At 41.3% G+C, this 16,227-nt stretch overlaps 1 protein-coding gene and 1 long non-coding RNA gene across 3 annotated transcripts; one reads left to right on the top strand and one right to left on the bottom strand.

The window, feature by feature from the left end:
• The first annotated feature begins 1,926 nt into the window (after window positions 1-1,926).
• Window positions 1,927-15,458, top strand: cacng7b (calcium channel, voltage-dependent, gamma subunit 7b). Its single transcript, XM_051406149.1, has 6 exons — window positions 1,927-2,264; window positions 6,394-6,589; window positions 7,029-7,115; window positions 7,925-8,065; window positions 10,962-11,107; window positions 11,856-15,458. Exons 2-6 carry the CDS (start codon window positions 6,394-6,396, stop codon window positions 12,309-12,311), a joined length of 1,026 nt encoding a protein of 341 aa, XP_051262109.1. The 5' UTR covers window positions 1,927-2,264; the 3' UTR covers window positions 12,312-15,458.
• LOC127366862 (uncharacterized) lies at window positions 4,589-7,946 on the bottom strand. Of its 2 annotated transcripts, none has more exons than XR_007885394.1 (3): window positions 7,858-7,946; window positions 6,886-7,100; window positions 4,589-6,586 (listed from the first exon to the last, which is right to left on the bottom strand). It is a non-coding gene; the product is annotated as an uncharacterized LOC127366862 (long non-coding RNA). The 2 variants fall into 2 exon arrangements; XR_007885395.1 differs by lacking the exon at window positions 7,858-7,946 and adding an exon at window positions 7,729-7,851.
• Window positions 15,459-16,227: the final 769 nt, after the last annotated feature.

Genomic DNA, 16,227 nt, shown 5'->3' with positions numbered 1-16,227 from the left:
TCTGCCCTTCATCTCTCATCTTCTCTGTTTTCTGTCAGTGCTGCACTGTAAATCCTTTACTGCATTGTTTTATGTCATTTTCTATAAATCACATTGTCAGGATTTACTGTTGTTGCTATTATCTCTCTGATATACCCCCCGCTGTTGTCTGTTGATACGAGTATCATGTCTTGTCTTGTCCTGGCCTCTGCGTCAATATTATGATCTGTTTTACACTCGGTTTATACTCTCTACTAATGGGTTCAGGCAGTGGAAGTGTGAGAGGGATGTGAAGTTTTTTCTTAATTATATAGCTTGCAACTGAAATAAATGGTTATTTTGAAAACATTGTATCGTTGTTTCGAAGGTAAAACGTTGCCTGATGTGTGTGTTTGTGTTGCTATAACTCCAAAAACTGTAACAATTCACGTCAAGAAATGTGACTTTTATGTTTCATATTGATTCCCGGCATGATAAAATGTTAATGTAGATATCTTTCATAGTGGCACGTGAGGATCTTTAAAAGTCTGTTGTGTGTTTCCAACAATACAATAGTGTCAAATAGATGGATTTCACACTTCAATATGGCATTTTAAAGAAAATAAACATGTAACGCCACATTTCTGAAAGGATAAATCCCACTGAGTTTTTATATTTTTATTTATTTTTTGACATGGTGTACACCTGATGTCGACTGCCTGGTTTTAAACTCCTCACCACAACCTTTACTCCAACCTTGACAGTATCTGCCTTTGTGTAACCGAACCTCCAGCGCTCTCTGCTCGTAGTTGTGTGTGCAGTCCATCATTCACTGTCACTGTGACATGATATCATCCCTCTTCTTCACTGCTGCATCCTCTTCCTCTATCTCTACCTCTTTCTCGCTCACTCTTCTCTTTCTATCATGCCTCAATCTCTCATTCTCACCCCCTCCTCCCTCTCTCTCTCTCTCTTGCTCATGCCCTGAGGTCAGAGTGTGCTGTAGACTATTGATATCGTTACTAAAAATATAGGATTCCTCCACCACCCATCTAAAAATAGACCAAGGGACATGGACCACAGGAGACAAAGGCGGAGGGGGCAAGAGGAAGACGAAGGATGAAGAGAGAAAAGGAAGAAAGAGAGAGAGAGAATACTAGCTGTGCCATTTTACTGGTACTCATCTGCACTCATAATGTGGGGTTAAACGAAAAAAAGAGTTGAATGAACTACAGCAACTTTATAATTGATACTTAATACTGTAAATCTGTGTCATTTGGATTTAAGTCTGCAACTTGCATTTCATCCGAGTCAAACTCATTGATCCATGTCTTTTTTTCTTGACTTTTTCAAAGTATATTTTGCTTCATTGGCATGATCACAATTAGGTGCAGTATAGCCAATGCATGGTACAAGCTTATAAGCTGTACAGTAGAAGTAAAATAATTCAAAAGATTTAAGAAAACAGGCAAGAAATGGTCTCAAGCACATTTTCTAGAAAGTAAGAGCAATTCTGTGTTTTGCTATGATTATAATAATGTGATTATAATAAGAAAGTACAAAAACAATTTAAGACTTATGAACAGGAGAGATATAAATTATTAAAATGTAATTATAAAACCAATTTGTTTGTACATAACTGCACTACTGTGTGTAAACTGAACAATACACACACACACACACACACACACACACACACACACACACACACATAGTACAACATACACTACACCACATTACACAACAATTACTGCATATTACACTGTAATGAAAGAAAAATAATTGAAAAAAGGATATGTGTGATAGGATGAGAAATAGTAGTTTAACATAACCCCCCTTCACTCTCCCCCCAATCTCTCTCTCTCTATCTCTCTCTCTCTCTCTCTCTCTCCCTCTCTCTCTCTCTCTCTCTCACTCACTCTCTCCCTCTCTCTCTCACTCACTCACTCACTCACTCACTCTCTCTCTCTCTCACTCACTCACTCACCCACTCTCTCTCCCTCTTCCTCTCTCCAACACTTCTCCCTCCTGCTCCCGCTATGTCTCTTTTGTAGCCAAAGTAGCTCGCTGAAGCAATCCACCGCAGTGCCTGGGACAGATTGAGTGAAAGAAGGAGTGAGGGATTTAGAGGATGGGTAAGGAGGCTTAAGGGAAAACACACAGAAGAGAGAGAGAGGGAGGGAGGGAGAGAGAGAGAGAGAAGGGGAGAGACAGAGAGAGAGAGAGAGGGAAACCAAAAATCCACCAAGCCTCCCCGCTGTGAGGTTTCTTGGCTACTGACGTGTGCGCACGACTCTCGTGGCAGGGTGAGTATTTTTCCTCATTTTAAATAACTACAGTTATGTGCTTGTTGGCATTAATTGTGACGATGACGCCTTTTCAACCTGACTGAGTCATTTAAAATGTGTGTGTGTGTGTGTGTGTGTGTGTGTGTGTGTGTGTGTGTGTGTGTGTGTGATGACAGCTGCGAAAAGAGCAGCATTCATAACGTGTCCTCCTCATGTCGTGTTTAGCGTAAAAAGACAGCCGCTCGTCTTCATGTGAGAGCGCTCAGAGGCATCACAGTTACCTGAGAGCCGAGTCGTTAAGCTGCTCTTCGTTTTTCCATTTCATCCCTATTTTTTTTCTCCCTGTCTTGAACGGCTCACATGTTCTCTGCTCTGTTTATCATCTCCAAACTCCGCGTGTGAGTGTGTGTGACAGTAGGGAGGGAGGGAGGAGGGGTGGGGGGGTCTAAACAATATCCTATGCGCACATCACTGCCTCAGTCAGTCCTGCACTATTATACATGCATAGATCCTGTTTTACATACATGTAGTTTCATGTTCAACTATCCGCTCGGCTCCGTGAAAATGGTGCGACTTTTACCGGAGTGTGGCTGCGCAGCTGAAATGCTTTGATAAATCATGAGCAAACCCACCCATTGAGTCACGATATCTACACTTAGTCGTTATGAAGTCATTTATTTTCTGCTGAGTGATTTCATTGTGCTCTCAGGCTGATTCTGAGACGCTACACAGTCAAGGTTGGTTAGTTTAGCACAGGTGTAGGCGCATCCCCGTCGTGCGCGTCCATGTTGGGTACTCCTTCCATTTTTTGGGCCAAGGTCTTTCCCTGTGTTAACCTATATCCGCTACATATACTCAGGCTGTTCCTGCCTTAAAGACTCTCCAAACATAGTTTCATCCTGCCTCTCTCCCTACTGCTTTCTTTCCTTGGATGTTTTCTCCAGCACATCTCCACATCCTCCCCTCTTATCCATCACTCCCTCTTTCTCTTGGTGTCTTTCTTTCCTGTGAGGCTTAGAGGTGATGTCAGTCTGTAGATTGTGACAGATTAGAGAGAATTAAACCCTTTGTCCCCCTTGTGGCTCCTATCTAACCAATTCAATTGGCTCATTACTTTCTGGGTGAGGGAGCTGAGGGGCCTGTCTGAGAGCGCTAAAATGGGATTGTTATCACAAATCTAACAGGCAAACCAAATTTTTTCGCTCAATCTCAATCCCAAGTCTACAATAGCTATGTCTCCAAAAGCTGCAACAGCTCTTTGGAGGATTTTTTTTTTGGCATGATGTGAGCACAATACATACCTCATTTGAGTCCAAATCCATTATAAACCAGCAGGTTATACAGTATTTCATCTGCTGGATAGCATTGTGTTCTCTGTTTGAAGAGCCGTATATGGGTGCTGTCCGTGGTGCTGAACATGTCTGGACGAGCCACTCAGGCACATCCACTCATTCCTGCTGTGTTGCAACTCAACTCAATTGATTCACACTCCTTCCTGACCACTTTGGCACATCTTCCAACTGCTGGAAGGTGTGATTGTTCATTCCCCACTCCCCTCTGCTCCCTGGTCATCTTTATACTCCCCCTCTCTCTGTGCCTTCAGTCATTTCACTGACTTGTTTTTTGATTTTTTACGGAGACTTCACAGAACCATCTCAATCTCACAGGCTCAAACTCTCGTCCACCAGTCCCAAGTGTCACCAGCAACAGCAATGGCTATTTTGTGAGTCTGCCGTACAAATCACAACCTCTGAGTAAAGAAGAAAAAAGAAGTAAAATTGAAGACGGAGACAAAAATGACTTGGGCCTTTCTCTCTCAGATGGGGGTATCAGTTTGTTTCCTGACATTGTAAATCTTGTAACTTTCATCTGTCCTGTTTTTCCCACTGGATTGCTAGCAGTTGGTCATACTACCTCCCTCATATCTATCTGTCCCATCAGTAACTCGCTCTGTGCTTCAACACGCCCAAACTTGTCATTTCTCAGAGGATTTCTCTGACGTGTACCACCAGCCGGCTCTGTTCTTACACATACGCCTCACTCACAAAAGAAGCTCCATTCTCCCCCGGTGCTGCATAGAAACTGAAGCAACTTCTATAGGGGCCACTTCTTGCACAATGGCCGACCAGATAAGATGAGGCCAAGATTAATCTTTAAGAGTTTATTCCCCTCTAGAATTATTTATTATAACTTCACTTTTCAAAGACTCAAAGGTTTGTCATACAAAGAAAGACTAGAGGAAAGAATGAAGTGGTTAATTCAGCATTCATTTTCTGTTGACAAAGACCTTTGAGGTGCCTGGTAAATGGCCATTGTTAAATTAAGTCAGCCTAAACATGATGTCTTTTACGATACATTTTATTCAAATAGCTCACTCCATAAGACAGCAACAAGGTACAGAAGTTCAGTGTCTGACTAAATGTAATGTATGTTAAAATGAGGCTTTGAATATTTGACCTGGTGATGATTTATAAACAATAATACAGGAAACTAGAATAAGAATCTGGTGAGCTGCTGCACTGTGAACGTTTTAATAATGACAGGCAGGCCACAAGTATGCAAATAACAGCTCAGCACAATGCTGATATGCAGAGGAAAAGCTGAAACACGTTTTTTCAAACCTTAATGCAGCTGTGTTACATCCGCAGAAGAACATGCCTGATTTCACTCCTGTCAGGTACTGTAAGAACAAGACAGTGAAACTTGAGTGGTTACACAATCACCAAAACGAGATGAGTGAGCAGTGAAAAACACCCCGTGCTACGACAGATATCAATTATTTTGTGACATTAAGGGCCAGACTTTGGTGTAAAAGCTCTGTTCTGCCTTTTGTCCAGAGTTCAGGCTGTAAACAGCACAGTATGCATGATGGTGAAAGAAATGTTTTCTTGCTACTCATTGGGCCACTATTGAATAGGTTGAATGTCAGTGTGTATTTACACCTTGTTGCAGAGCAGGCAGATTCCTTCATGGCTATAATTGGGCTCCTACAGCCAGTTATTACAGTGTCACATTTAATTTAAAGTGACTTTAGTGCACTTAAATGGGCTGCACAGTCTGTGAGATACAGTGTGATATTCACAGCAGGCATGCACAGACAAAATATTTGCTGCCACTGAGAGATGCTATGATCATGGGCCAAGCTCCTGCTGAAATTATTAAAGTGGGTCCTGTTGTTCTAGCTAGTAATGCCTGATTATATGTGCACTAGATGTATAAACCTGGATAAAAAACCTAATTAAAACATATTGTAAAAACCTAGTACATGTGACATGTATGATAAAACAAGTAAATTACCACAAAAGAGAAACACAACATCTGAAATTAATCAAAGCAAAAGTGAAGCTAACCTGTTACAAAGGAAGATATGAGGTGAAATGACAGGTCAGTTGCATTACAGTAACGATCCTCCCAGTGTAACACTTAATACATGGAATAATTCAACTAAATGAGGGTGATTACAGTAAACATCACCCTTGCTCTGGGTTTTCTATATGCATTTGTTGTCCATTAGTCGTAAATCTGATGATACTGAACAGTGGTTAAGCAGAGGCCTGAACAATCACGCACACACACACACACACACACACACACACAGAGAGAGAGAGAGATACAAACACACAGACACACAAACAGAAACTCACAAATGCATACAGACAGCATGCTCAAAGGATTTGCAGCAAAGTCTTTCCCAGTCAACCAGAACTAAGTCACAGAAAGACCATGCGTGAGTCACACAGGACCCCTCCTCCCTTCCCTGATCTGTGTGTGTGTGTGTGTGTGTGTGTGTGTGTGTGTGTGTGTTTCTGTTATCTATCTTTTTTTTTCAGTCCTTGCTTAACTTCAGCGGTTTACCGTGAAGTCATCATCTGTTGCTTTGACTCCTCTCTGACCTTTAACAGGATTGGTTGCCACCGGATGTGTCACTAACTCATCTTTAGCAATAATAAGGCGAGACAGGAAGATGGCCAGTAGCTGTTCACATGTGTGCACATCACATGTCTGTCTCAGTGTTTCCCTCGTTCCTAATGACCTCCCTCCATGACCCCTTCCAAATTTACCTACAGTACATTTTTGTCTCTACACTTTTGACGTGTAATTCCTCTTCTCTTCTAACACCCTTCCCTCCCTTCGTTCTGCCCTACAGATGAGTTCGTGCAGCAGCCGTGCGTTGACCATCCTGTCCACAGTGTTTGGAGCCTGCGGGCTGCTGCTGGTGGGGGTGGCCGTGTCCACGGACTACTGGCTGATCATGGTGGAGGGCATCATCCTACAGCAGAACCAGAGCATGGAGGTGAAGATGGCGCTGCATTCAGGCCTCTGGAGAGTTTGCTTCGTGGCTGGTAGGAAGATACCACAACATACTTGAATATTCACATATGAAAAATTAAAAGATGACTGTATAAGACGGATACATGTGCCCACACTGACACACACACACACACACACACACACACACACACACACACACACAAACAGTGCTGTTACGTGTGTGTGCATATGTCCACATCATCACAGCGACTCACACATAGAAACAGATAGAATAAACAAGCCGAGCGAGAGAGCAGCAAGGGCAGAAAAGACAGAAAGCGAGTGTCTGGCCTCTAGAATCATAGCTGTCACAAAACATGATCGTTACCTGTGAGCAGGACTGCAGAGGACCCACATCCTTTTTTAGGGGTTTTGTTTTGTTTCTTCATGCATCACTGACGTTGATCCTAAAAGCAAACCCCAACATTTTCCTTTTTTTCCTGTGTGTCTGTGCGTGTGTTTTCCTCTCAGGATCAGAAAACGGGAGATGTGTTGCGTCAGAGTACTTCACTGAACCCGATATAGAGATCACCACTGAAAACACTGCAAACATCCTCAGTGAGTAAAACATGTAACAGCACATTATCTACTGTATGAGAGTCTGCAGGTATGTCCCCCTGCTGATTGATTGTGGGTACTGAAATCTGAACATAATATTAGAGCTAGTCGATCAACACAAAATTAATCTGCAACTACTTTTATTCATTGATTAATCATTTCGAGTAATTTCTTAAGCTAAAATACCCAAATTATCTTGTTGCAGCTTCTCAAATGTGTGGATTTGATGTTTTGATTTACCTGGTTTGGAGATTGGAATATAGAATTATAATATATGATGTGCTGTTTCATCCATAATGTTTGCATTTTGGAGAAATTTTGCCACCTTAAATGTATTCAGTATGTCAAAATTCATTCTACTGTAAAGTTAACATACCGTACAAGATTCTGGGTTAGGTTTTTCACATTTATGCAGTACTAAATATTCAATGCTGTGCTTTCAGTAGCATAGCATACTGATATAACTGAAACGCTGAAACTGTGATGTTTCTCTGTAATCTTGCAGGTTTACAACCATGTTTCCATGTTTTGTTGTAGCCTTTAACATCATAACTCTGTTTCCCATAGTTAAAATGCTAATTAAAAGGTAAATCTTGTTGAAATGTATCCATACCTTGTAAGAATACTGTTTCCAATCTCCCTATTATAGTGGCAGAAGTCACAACCAGGCATCTCCAAATCACTGAACCCACTTTATATTATACATTTTACTTTTTAAGGAGAGAAAGACATTATCATTCACCTTTCCCAGCAGTTTAAGGACACATCCCATCCGCTTTATTTAACACTGTGACATCTCCTCCCTACAGAGATGGTGCGGACAGCCACGCCCTTCCCAATGGTGTCGCTGCTCTTTGTCTTCACGGCCTTCGTCATCAGTAACATCGGACACATCCGGCCTCAGCGCACCATCCTGGCCTTTGTGTCCGGCATCTTCTTTATCCTCTCAGGTGGGACCCATTACTCATGTCCCGCGGTCACTCTGTGATTGATTACAGCAGCCTGGTGTGTCTTCTGTCACACATGGAGACACTCCATCACGTCTCTATTTTTAGTGTATGATGCAGGTGTGTACGATGTCATTAGAAAAGGTGACTAGATTAAAGAGAGTTTTGTGCTTTCCTCTTTTGACTTTGCATTACTTTGGAGTTAAGCAGGCTTTATCTGATATACAAAGGCAACAATATGAACATGGTGTTGTAAAAAATACACGCACTATTCCCACGGTATCATGAGCAGATTTTTCAGCTTCAGCTTGATTTTCTGCATTAATGTAGTTAACCTTCTTGAACAGCAGGTGGCTGTAATGCTCCCATTTCTTGCCCTCTTTGTGTGTAAAAGACTGTCAGGAGCCAAATTGGATCTCATGTTCTCTGTAGGCTGTTTCACTTGACATGTTTGAGAATGAAGCAGCTCTGCAGAGCTCACAGGAGCATCAAACAGAGACTCCCGCGACAGCTCCGACTGCCGTAGCAGGGACTTTCTGATAAAGGGTGTAGCAGAATAATAGGTGTTATATAATGGGGGTTATGTAATGTTTATAGCCTGTGCTGGAAGTGTCGCAGTGTTTTACTTTATGAGGTATTTTGATAATAGAGTGATAACAAGGGGCAAGTGTATCAAATTGCTTTTCAGCGGTTAGATACTCTGCTGCACGAAGCCTCTCTCTCTCTCTCTCTCTCTCTCTCTCTCTCTCTCTCTCTCTCTCTCTCTCTAAACACTGCCTTTCTCTTGCCTCCCATCCCGTCCTCCTCCCCCCCACCCGTTCACTCAGCCTCACGGTTTTCTTTGCTTTTTCTGTTTCTCCTCCCTCTCAGTCGCTCCCCTTCCTCTCACTTTCCTACTCATGCCTTCATTCAGAGTATATTCTTTCACTGTTCTGAGTTACTATGGATGTGGTGGTGTTTGTGGACTGATATGAGTGCTGGTATCACTGACACGGTGGTCTGGTTAATATTGTAGTGTGAGTCGGTTATGTTCTGGTTAATATTACAGAATTCAGAGCAGCAGCAAAAGACACAGCATGGAGCCACAGCTGTTCGAGCATGGTTATAGGTTTTATGTTGGTCTCCCACACCATCTCTCTCTCTCTGTGACTTTTTGTTTCTCTCTCAAACACACCACAGACCTCTTACAAATGCATGTGTACTCACACACATAATATACCTCCATTTCTTCCTCCTTTGGTCTCATACACTTGCACACACTTTCTTTTCCAGCTGCTGTGTTACTTATTTAGATGAAGATGTAACTCTTCTGCATGATTGACAGCAGCATGGTTTCTGCATTTTCATGCTTTTCAATTTTAAATCGACAACACAACCTCTTAGGCTAGCCATTTATGTAAAGGACATAACCGCTCGACAGCCCTGTGGTACATTTGAATGTTGCAGTGAAAGCTAAAAATACTCATATTTGCTGCATACAGCATTCAGCTTTCTCTGAATATTGATTGTTCGATGTTGGCCATATGTTATGTCTCATGCATTTAACATATCTAAGGCAGGGTGGAGAGCATGTGCGTGTTCTTAGAGGAAGGGGGGTTTTAATGTTGTATGTGTTGCTTCTCGGTGAAAAGGGTAATTCTTTCAGTTTTGAAAGCCACTTCTGGTTTTCCATATGGTGATTATACTTTAACAGGTTTACTGTGTATGCTGCATGTAGTTTCTGTATAGACCCACTTTAACATTTTTACTATGTGTATGTCTATTGTGATTTTCAGGAAGAACCATATTATAAATGTGCAAGCTCAGTCAGTAGTTCAACTATATCATTACAACATGACCATTAAATTAAAGGTACTTTGCTCTTTGGGTACGTGAAGGAAGAAAATTGTTTAGTTTAGGATCTGACAAAATGTAAAAATAAATTTAGTTTAGTTTAGTTTAGTTTTCACTTGCAACATCCAGCACTATAAAATTTGCTTTTTTTCATCTATGTTCACTCATATGCACTTAAAGCACTTCAGTTATGGTTAGGTAAAAGATCGTAGTCTTGGTTAAATATTCATCTGTGACTTGAAGCATGACAGTTAACTTTATTAACAATTAACCATAACAAAGATCTTTCCCTAACTTTAACCAAAGTGCTTACGTTGCCGAACCACACACTAAAATCCCTCAAAACATACAGTATTTTGGCAAAACAAATTAGCCGTATGTAAATGTAATGTTGCATAAGACAGGGTAAGGACACAAAAAGAAAACGCAGCCAAACATTAAAGTACAATCAGAGGGTTATCTCTATAAATGCTTCGCACTGGGATGCCCTAGTAGCTCACTTGGTAGAGCTGGTGCCCCGTTCCAAGTCCAAGTCCTTGCTGCAGCGGCCATTCGACTTCATCTTGGGGCCCTTTGCTGCATGTCATCCTCTCTCTTTCCCCCTTTCTTGTCTATCTTGAGCTGTTGTATCTAATAAAGGCAAAAAGGCCTCAAGTGTGCCAAATTTTCAAAAAATTATTTTTGCAAAATAGCTTTTTTTTCTATAATAGCACATCACCCCGTTTAGCCTTTGTGGAACTCTTTTTACCATGAATAAGTTATACATTGTTTTGTTTCTATGAAGGTTTTTCCTTTCCAGAGGTCATTAATCTTTATCTTTTATCTGTCATTATGATACATACACACTCTCTCAAGTCTCCCTCTCATCTCTTTATTAATGTTAGCATTTCGGAGGCTAATTGCTTGGTGTGGTCACTCCACATCCCATCATTCTCTGTGTCTGTTAAACATTCCCCACACTGGTGCAGCTGTCTGGATTGCTATATAATGACCTCCTTGCTCTCTCTCTTGTATCGAATTTCTTTCTCTCTCTGGCTCACTGTCATTGTTAATGTGCTGTGTGCAGGCCTCAGTCTGGTGGTGGGCCTGGTGCTCTACATCTCCAGTATTAATGATGAGGTGATGAACCGACCCAGGGAGCCCGAGCAGTTCTTCAACTACCACTATGGCTGGTCCTTCGCTTTCGCTGCCTCTTCCTTCTTACTCAAAGAGGTCAGTCCGGGCTCAGTGTGTGTGATAAAAAATATGGGAGATAGAGGTAGAGAATGAGTGCATGTGTCTAGGTTTGCAAATGTGCTACAAGCAGAGAATATATTTGCATTTGTATGGTATGAGTGTTTTTTTCCCTGTAGTATTGCATGCAGGTAAAATGATTAGTATTCTGTATGTGAGGTATCAATGGTTATGACGCAGAACTGCAGGGGTTGTGTGTGTGTGTGTGTGTGTGTGTTCATGTGTGCATCCAGGCGTGGTGCAATTTCATGTGAATCCTCTGCTCATCTTCCCACCTCCCCTCCCCCCTGCTTCTTCTGCCTCTTCTTCCTGTCATCAGCAGCACTGCTCTTAATGTGCTGCAGTGGACAGTTCAGTTTTAACTAACCTCCTCCCCTCTTCTATCCTCTCCTTTCTCTCCATCTTTTCTCTCTTTCACTGTGGTCTCCTTTGTCCTTTCTTTCTCTTTCAATCTGTTTTATATGAGCTTAAAAGAACTTAAAAGACACCCTCATCTTTGTAAATTCTTAGCAATCATAAGCACCCACTTATCCCTCTCCACCTTGTACACTTCTTGCCTATCACTCACTTTTAATCTAATTTCCCCAGCTATTACTTGTTACTATTTCTTTGAAAATGTAATTGCAAGTGAACTCAATTTATTTACGTAACTAAATCTCTCTCTCCCTGTCGCATCTCATCTCCCCCTCATCTCTTCCTGCTTCCTCTTAACACTCACTGTTCTCAGGGGGCCGGGGTGATGTCAGTCTATCTGTTTATGAAGCGTTACGCTGAGGAAGAGATGTACCGCCCCCACCCCGCACTCTACCGCCCCCGCCTGTCCGAGAGCAGCGACTACAGTGGCCAGTTCCTACACCCAGAATCCTCCTGGCCCCCGCCAAAGCGAGGCCGCAGCACCTCTGAAGCCTCCAGCGACATCTCAATCCAGCTCAACCAGGCACCCCCAGCGCCACCCAAAAGCAAGCTCCAAACAGGTGGCCAGGGCAGCCCGCCTTCTGGGTCTTCTTCCGCAGGGAGCTACCAAATGCCCCCGCAGCCTGCTGGATACTCCTCCATGCACACCCTAACCAGGTCGCACTCCTCACATCCCCAGGGCCAGGCTCTTCCCATGGCCATGCCTCCATCACCTGTACCTCCCCCTCACTATCACACACACATGCACATGAGCGCCTCCCCCTGTTAAGAAGAGGGAGCATTGGGGAGGACAGGAGAGACACTGTGACTCCTCATAATCATGTATACAGTACATTTAGATGATGGATGAAAGGAAATGCTGAGCTTGGAGCACAGATGATGTGAGATGAAGTGGGAGGGAGAAGTGATCAAACATAAAAAATGTAGCGTTTGGAACAATGTGAACCAAGGACAAAGGAGGCTTTGGAGATAGATTTAAAAGGATTGTGGGGATTTTACAGAAACTGTGATGGATGGAGAAAAATAAAAACAGAAGAGTGAAAAAGAGGAATTCAGTTTGCCACAATGGAAAAAGGGAAAAAAGTGTTTCCTAGAAAGACTTTAGAGGTTAGGTTGAGTGACAGAGGAGATATAGGGGAGGGAGAGTGAAGCAGGGAGAGCGAGGTGCTGCGGTATAATACGAAGATACTGCAGTGCTGCGGGAAATTTGTATGCACTTGGAAATGTACAATGCAAAACACTGATCACAAAGACTGAGGATGCACATAGTTTTATACATTCATAATTCATGACGATACATGGACTATGTTTCCTTTTTACCTAACGGGTAAAGGTGGTAAAATATATTCTCGTCTTCTCTGAATTTCTTACATCATCAATCCAGTTTCATAACTCACAGTGTCAAAGTAGTGTTATTAATATTATGAATTAAAAATTATTAGTTAACAATAGAGTAATCTGAATTGAGAAAACTGTATGTGAATGTTGTTGACCTTTGTAAAAATGATACAGACAGAAGTGGATGATGTTCTGAAATATCATAAGGAGAAATCAACTTTATGTTTTACATATTTGTTTAAGATACAAATTTCTAACTTAATTGTACATAAAACTGCACATGAGGACTTCTATATAGCTGTTGTAAATTATGAATTAGGCTTTGGCACAAGTCACATCAAGAAAATGTCTGACTCATTCTGCTTTGGATGAAGACTCTGCAACAGGCGTAGTACAACCAACAACACACCCTCTGGATGCAGCGCACACGCCGGGTTGAAGGAGGAACCACTGATACAGGGGTCTGATGCCCTCTACTGGTCACTGTTCTGCACTGACCCTGGACCAGCCCCTGCTGGGCTCAGTTCACTATGGGTTTTTTTTCATGCACTCTTCCTTCCTCACTGACCTGCACTGTGTGTCAGTTGATGGTGCAGCACAGATGAGTTGAAACTGTTGTCCATCCAGAGGTGGAGTTATGGTGAATGTCAGGAGCAACGAGAGGTGCCGTTTTGAACTGTAAATGGATCAAGATATATGCGTATATGCTTTAAAGACTGGTTAGAGGATTTTTTTTTAAAGCTTCAGTGCATTTATATATCTGGAAAAATCACATGATGAAAGTATTAATTACATTTGCACTTAACTGGTCAAAGGACAATACCACTGTTTGTGAAATGCAGGTCCTCTGTGGAGACCACAGCTTTTTTCCAATATTTTCCATGGCTGTTTGTGACAGAGCATCAAAGGTTTCTAGAGCATCTGAAAAAATATGTTTGGATGAAAATGTGATACTGAGGTCTCTCATGTGCAACAAAAGATTATATTAATTATCGGTTAATCTGCTGATTATTTTCTCAATATAATGTTTTTGTCAATGAAAATCGTGAAAAAGGCCCACAGCTCAAGGTGATGTATTCAAATCACTTGTTTTATTCAGCCAACTGTCCAAAGCCCAAAGATATTCAGTCTTCTCCCATATAGGCTATTAAATCTTCATATTTGCAAAGCTGGAACCAGAAAGTGTTTACACATTTTACTTTGAGAATGACTAAAATGGTGAATCTATTATCCAAATAGTGTTTTGTTAAAGGACTAATTTATTAATATACTAGTTGTTTTCAATGTGTTCACTTTTTCTGTACAGTGCAGGAAAAGTTATGTTTGGCACTGTGTAATATTTCAAAGATGAAAAGTTTTTCCTCCTGATAAAATGTTGCATGTTAGAGAAAGTATCAAGACTTTTGGACAATCCCACATTGGTCAGAGTAGCACTTCCTTCAACACCACAATGTAGCAGGCTGCATCGGACATTGGAGGATGTTTTAGCCACTTTTCTGTACACTTTAATTTAATTGGTTTTAGTTTTTTTGTAGAAACTAACATATTATTTCAGATACCATAAAACCTGAATGCTCCTAAATACAGTGCAATATCTCAAAGATGCAGATTAGTAATCCTGAGTAAGAATTATTCTCCAACAAGCAGGACCTGTACATCAAAAACAGTCGTATTTTAATTTAGAATAGTTTATTTTGTTTGTTTTTAAGGCACATCATGCACAGGGGATATGTCGATATGATATATCTCTCTAATGAGAATTAAACCACCGTGTCATTGTGTAATGGCTGGTTTTCATTATCACTGTGATGCTGGAGAGAGGGAAACACACTGATGTCCTAGATGTGTGGGATGATAACGACTTACAGGGGAGAATATAAAGTGAGATATCATCGTATTTTCGCCTTCATGCAGGGTTTTGTTGAGCAATGCTGTGGATTTTCAGCACAGCCCTGCTTTTTGTTTATGCAGCTGCACAAATTCATGTTGAGGTGAAGCCCAGTGTAACCGCAGCCCTCTGTTGTTGGTTCTGCTGTTACAGTTAAGGGGTTAAGTGCCTTGAGCAAAGGGCACCTCAGCAGTAGTTGTTGAAGAAGATCAAAGTATTTCCTTTTCTAGATTTTCCCAGCCAACGGGCATCTAAACCTCCTGGTTAAAGGCCACCCCTCTAACCTATAGTCATGACCCCATCATGACCCTTCTGTTTCTTCCTCTACAGAATTTGTAGAACTGTTTGATAATCATTCACTGCCTCACAACTGCGGCAGTTCTTTCCTTTTTCATCTCTGTACCTCTTTGTTTTTCCCTCTCTAACCCCAGCTCTTTTCTTTGCCTCTACATGATTACATAAAAGGGTGTAGCTGTGCTTGCTTCTGCATAAAGCCTAGACTTCTTGCACATGACCATCTTTGTAAAGACAAAATGGTAAAACAAATGCTTTTCAATGCTTCAATGGAACTGATGCTGTATAATCTTGAGTTATATAATTCAATAGCAATTGTGATAAGATCACTGTTCTTGAAAGTGTTGACATATGTCACTCACTTTCCTCTAAACATGAATAAAACTTTCAACATGGGTTCATTTCACCCTGTTTGCCCTCTCTAGTTATCTATATAGCTTTTGCTGTTGAATGTTTCAATATCTTTTCTATTTAGTTAGTAAGTTTAGCTATAAGGGTTTGCATAATAAGGACAGATTTTTGATGTTAACTGTAGTGATACGGGCCCAGCGTTAACTTATATTAATATAATACATAATAATATATAAAGATTTCTTTGCTGGTCCCTGTGATGGAGGGAACCATTATAAGTGAATGCACACTGCACTGCGGTGAACCACTGGGTGTTAACCAGGCTCCCTCCTCAGTCACGGCAAGCCACCACAGCCTGAGGGCAACAATTGATCAGAGTGTTGTATATGTGTATGCGTTTGTGCATGACTGCGTTTGCTAGCGTATGTGTTTGCATTGTTTATCATAACCAGCCTGAGACTCAAAAATACCATTAGAATATTAAATTGCAATGTAAAGTAACTTCACTTAAAAGTACAACAGTGAACAGTAAAACATGGTTGTATCTAAAATATGGTCTGTGTTACATAAATAACTATTATACAGTTAAGTTGGTCAAGGTCAAGAGAGTAGAGTGATGGAATGAGCCATGTAGGTGAACTAATAATACATTTGGAGCAACAAGAGGAAAATTACAGTAAAAAGAGACAAAATGCAACCTGACATTAAACTTTTGCACAACATTAAACTATGATTCCTCTGAAATTTAATCCAGAACTGAGTGGTTTTTGATGCCAAAGATAGTAAATAACAAGGTGTCAGCGTGCGTGTGACA

The sequence above is a fragment of the Dicentrarchus labrax genome, unplaced genomic scaffold (genome assembly GCF_905237075.1).
Source record: "Dicentrarchus labrax unplaced genomic scaffold, dlabrax2021, whole genome shotgun sequence".
Classification (NCBI taxonomy): domain Eukaryota; kingdom Metazoa; phylum Chordata; class Actinopteri; family Moronidae; genus Dicentrarchus; species Dicentrarchus labrax.
This window is presented reverse-complemented; position numbering and strand designations above follow the sequence as displayed.

What these genes read in the sequence shown, in the direction of transcription:
- cacng7b (XM_051406149.1), top strand. Translation starts at nt 6,394, where the DNA reads ATGAGTTCGTGCAGCAGCCGTGCGTTGACCATCCTGTCCACAGTGTTT. An exon ending in GAGAGTTTGCTTCGTGGCTG is followed by an intron (nt 6,590 to 7,028) that starts GTAGGAAGATAC and finishes TTTTCCTCTCAG; the next exon opens with GATCAGAAAACGGGAGATGT. An exon ending in CATCTTCTTTATCCTCTCAG is followed by an intron (nt 8,066 to 10,961) that starts GTGGGACCCATT and finishes TGCTGTGTGCAG; the next exon opens with GCCTCAGTCTGGTGGTGGGC.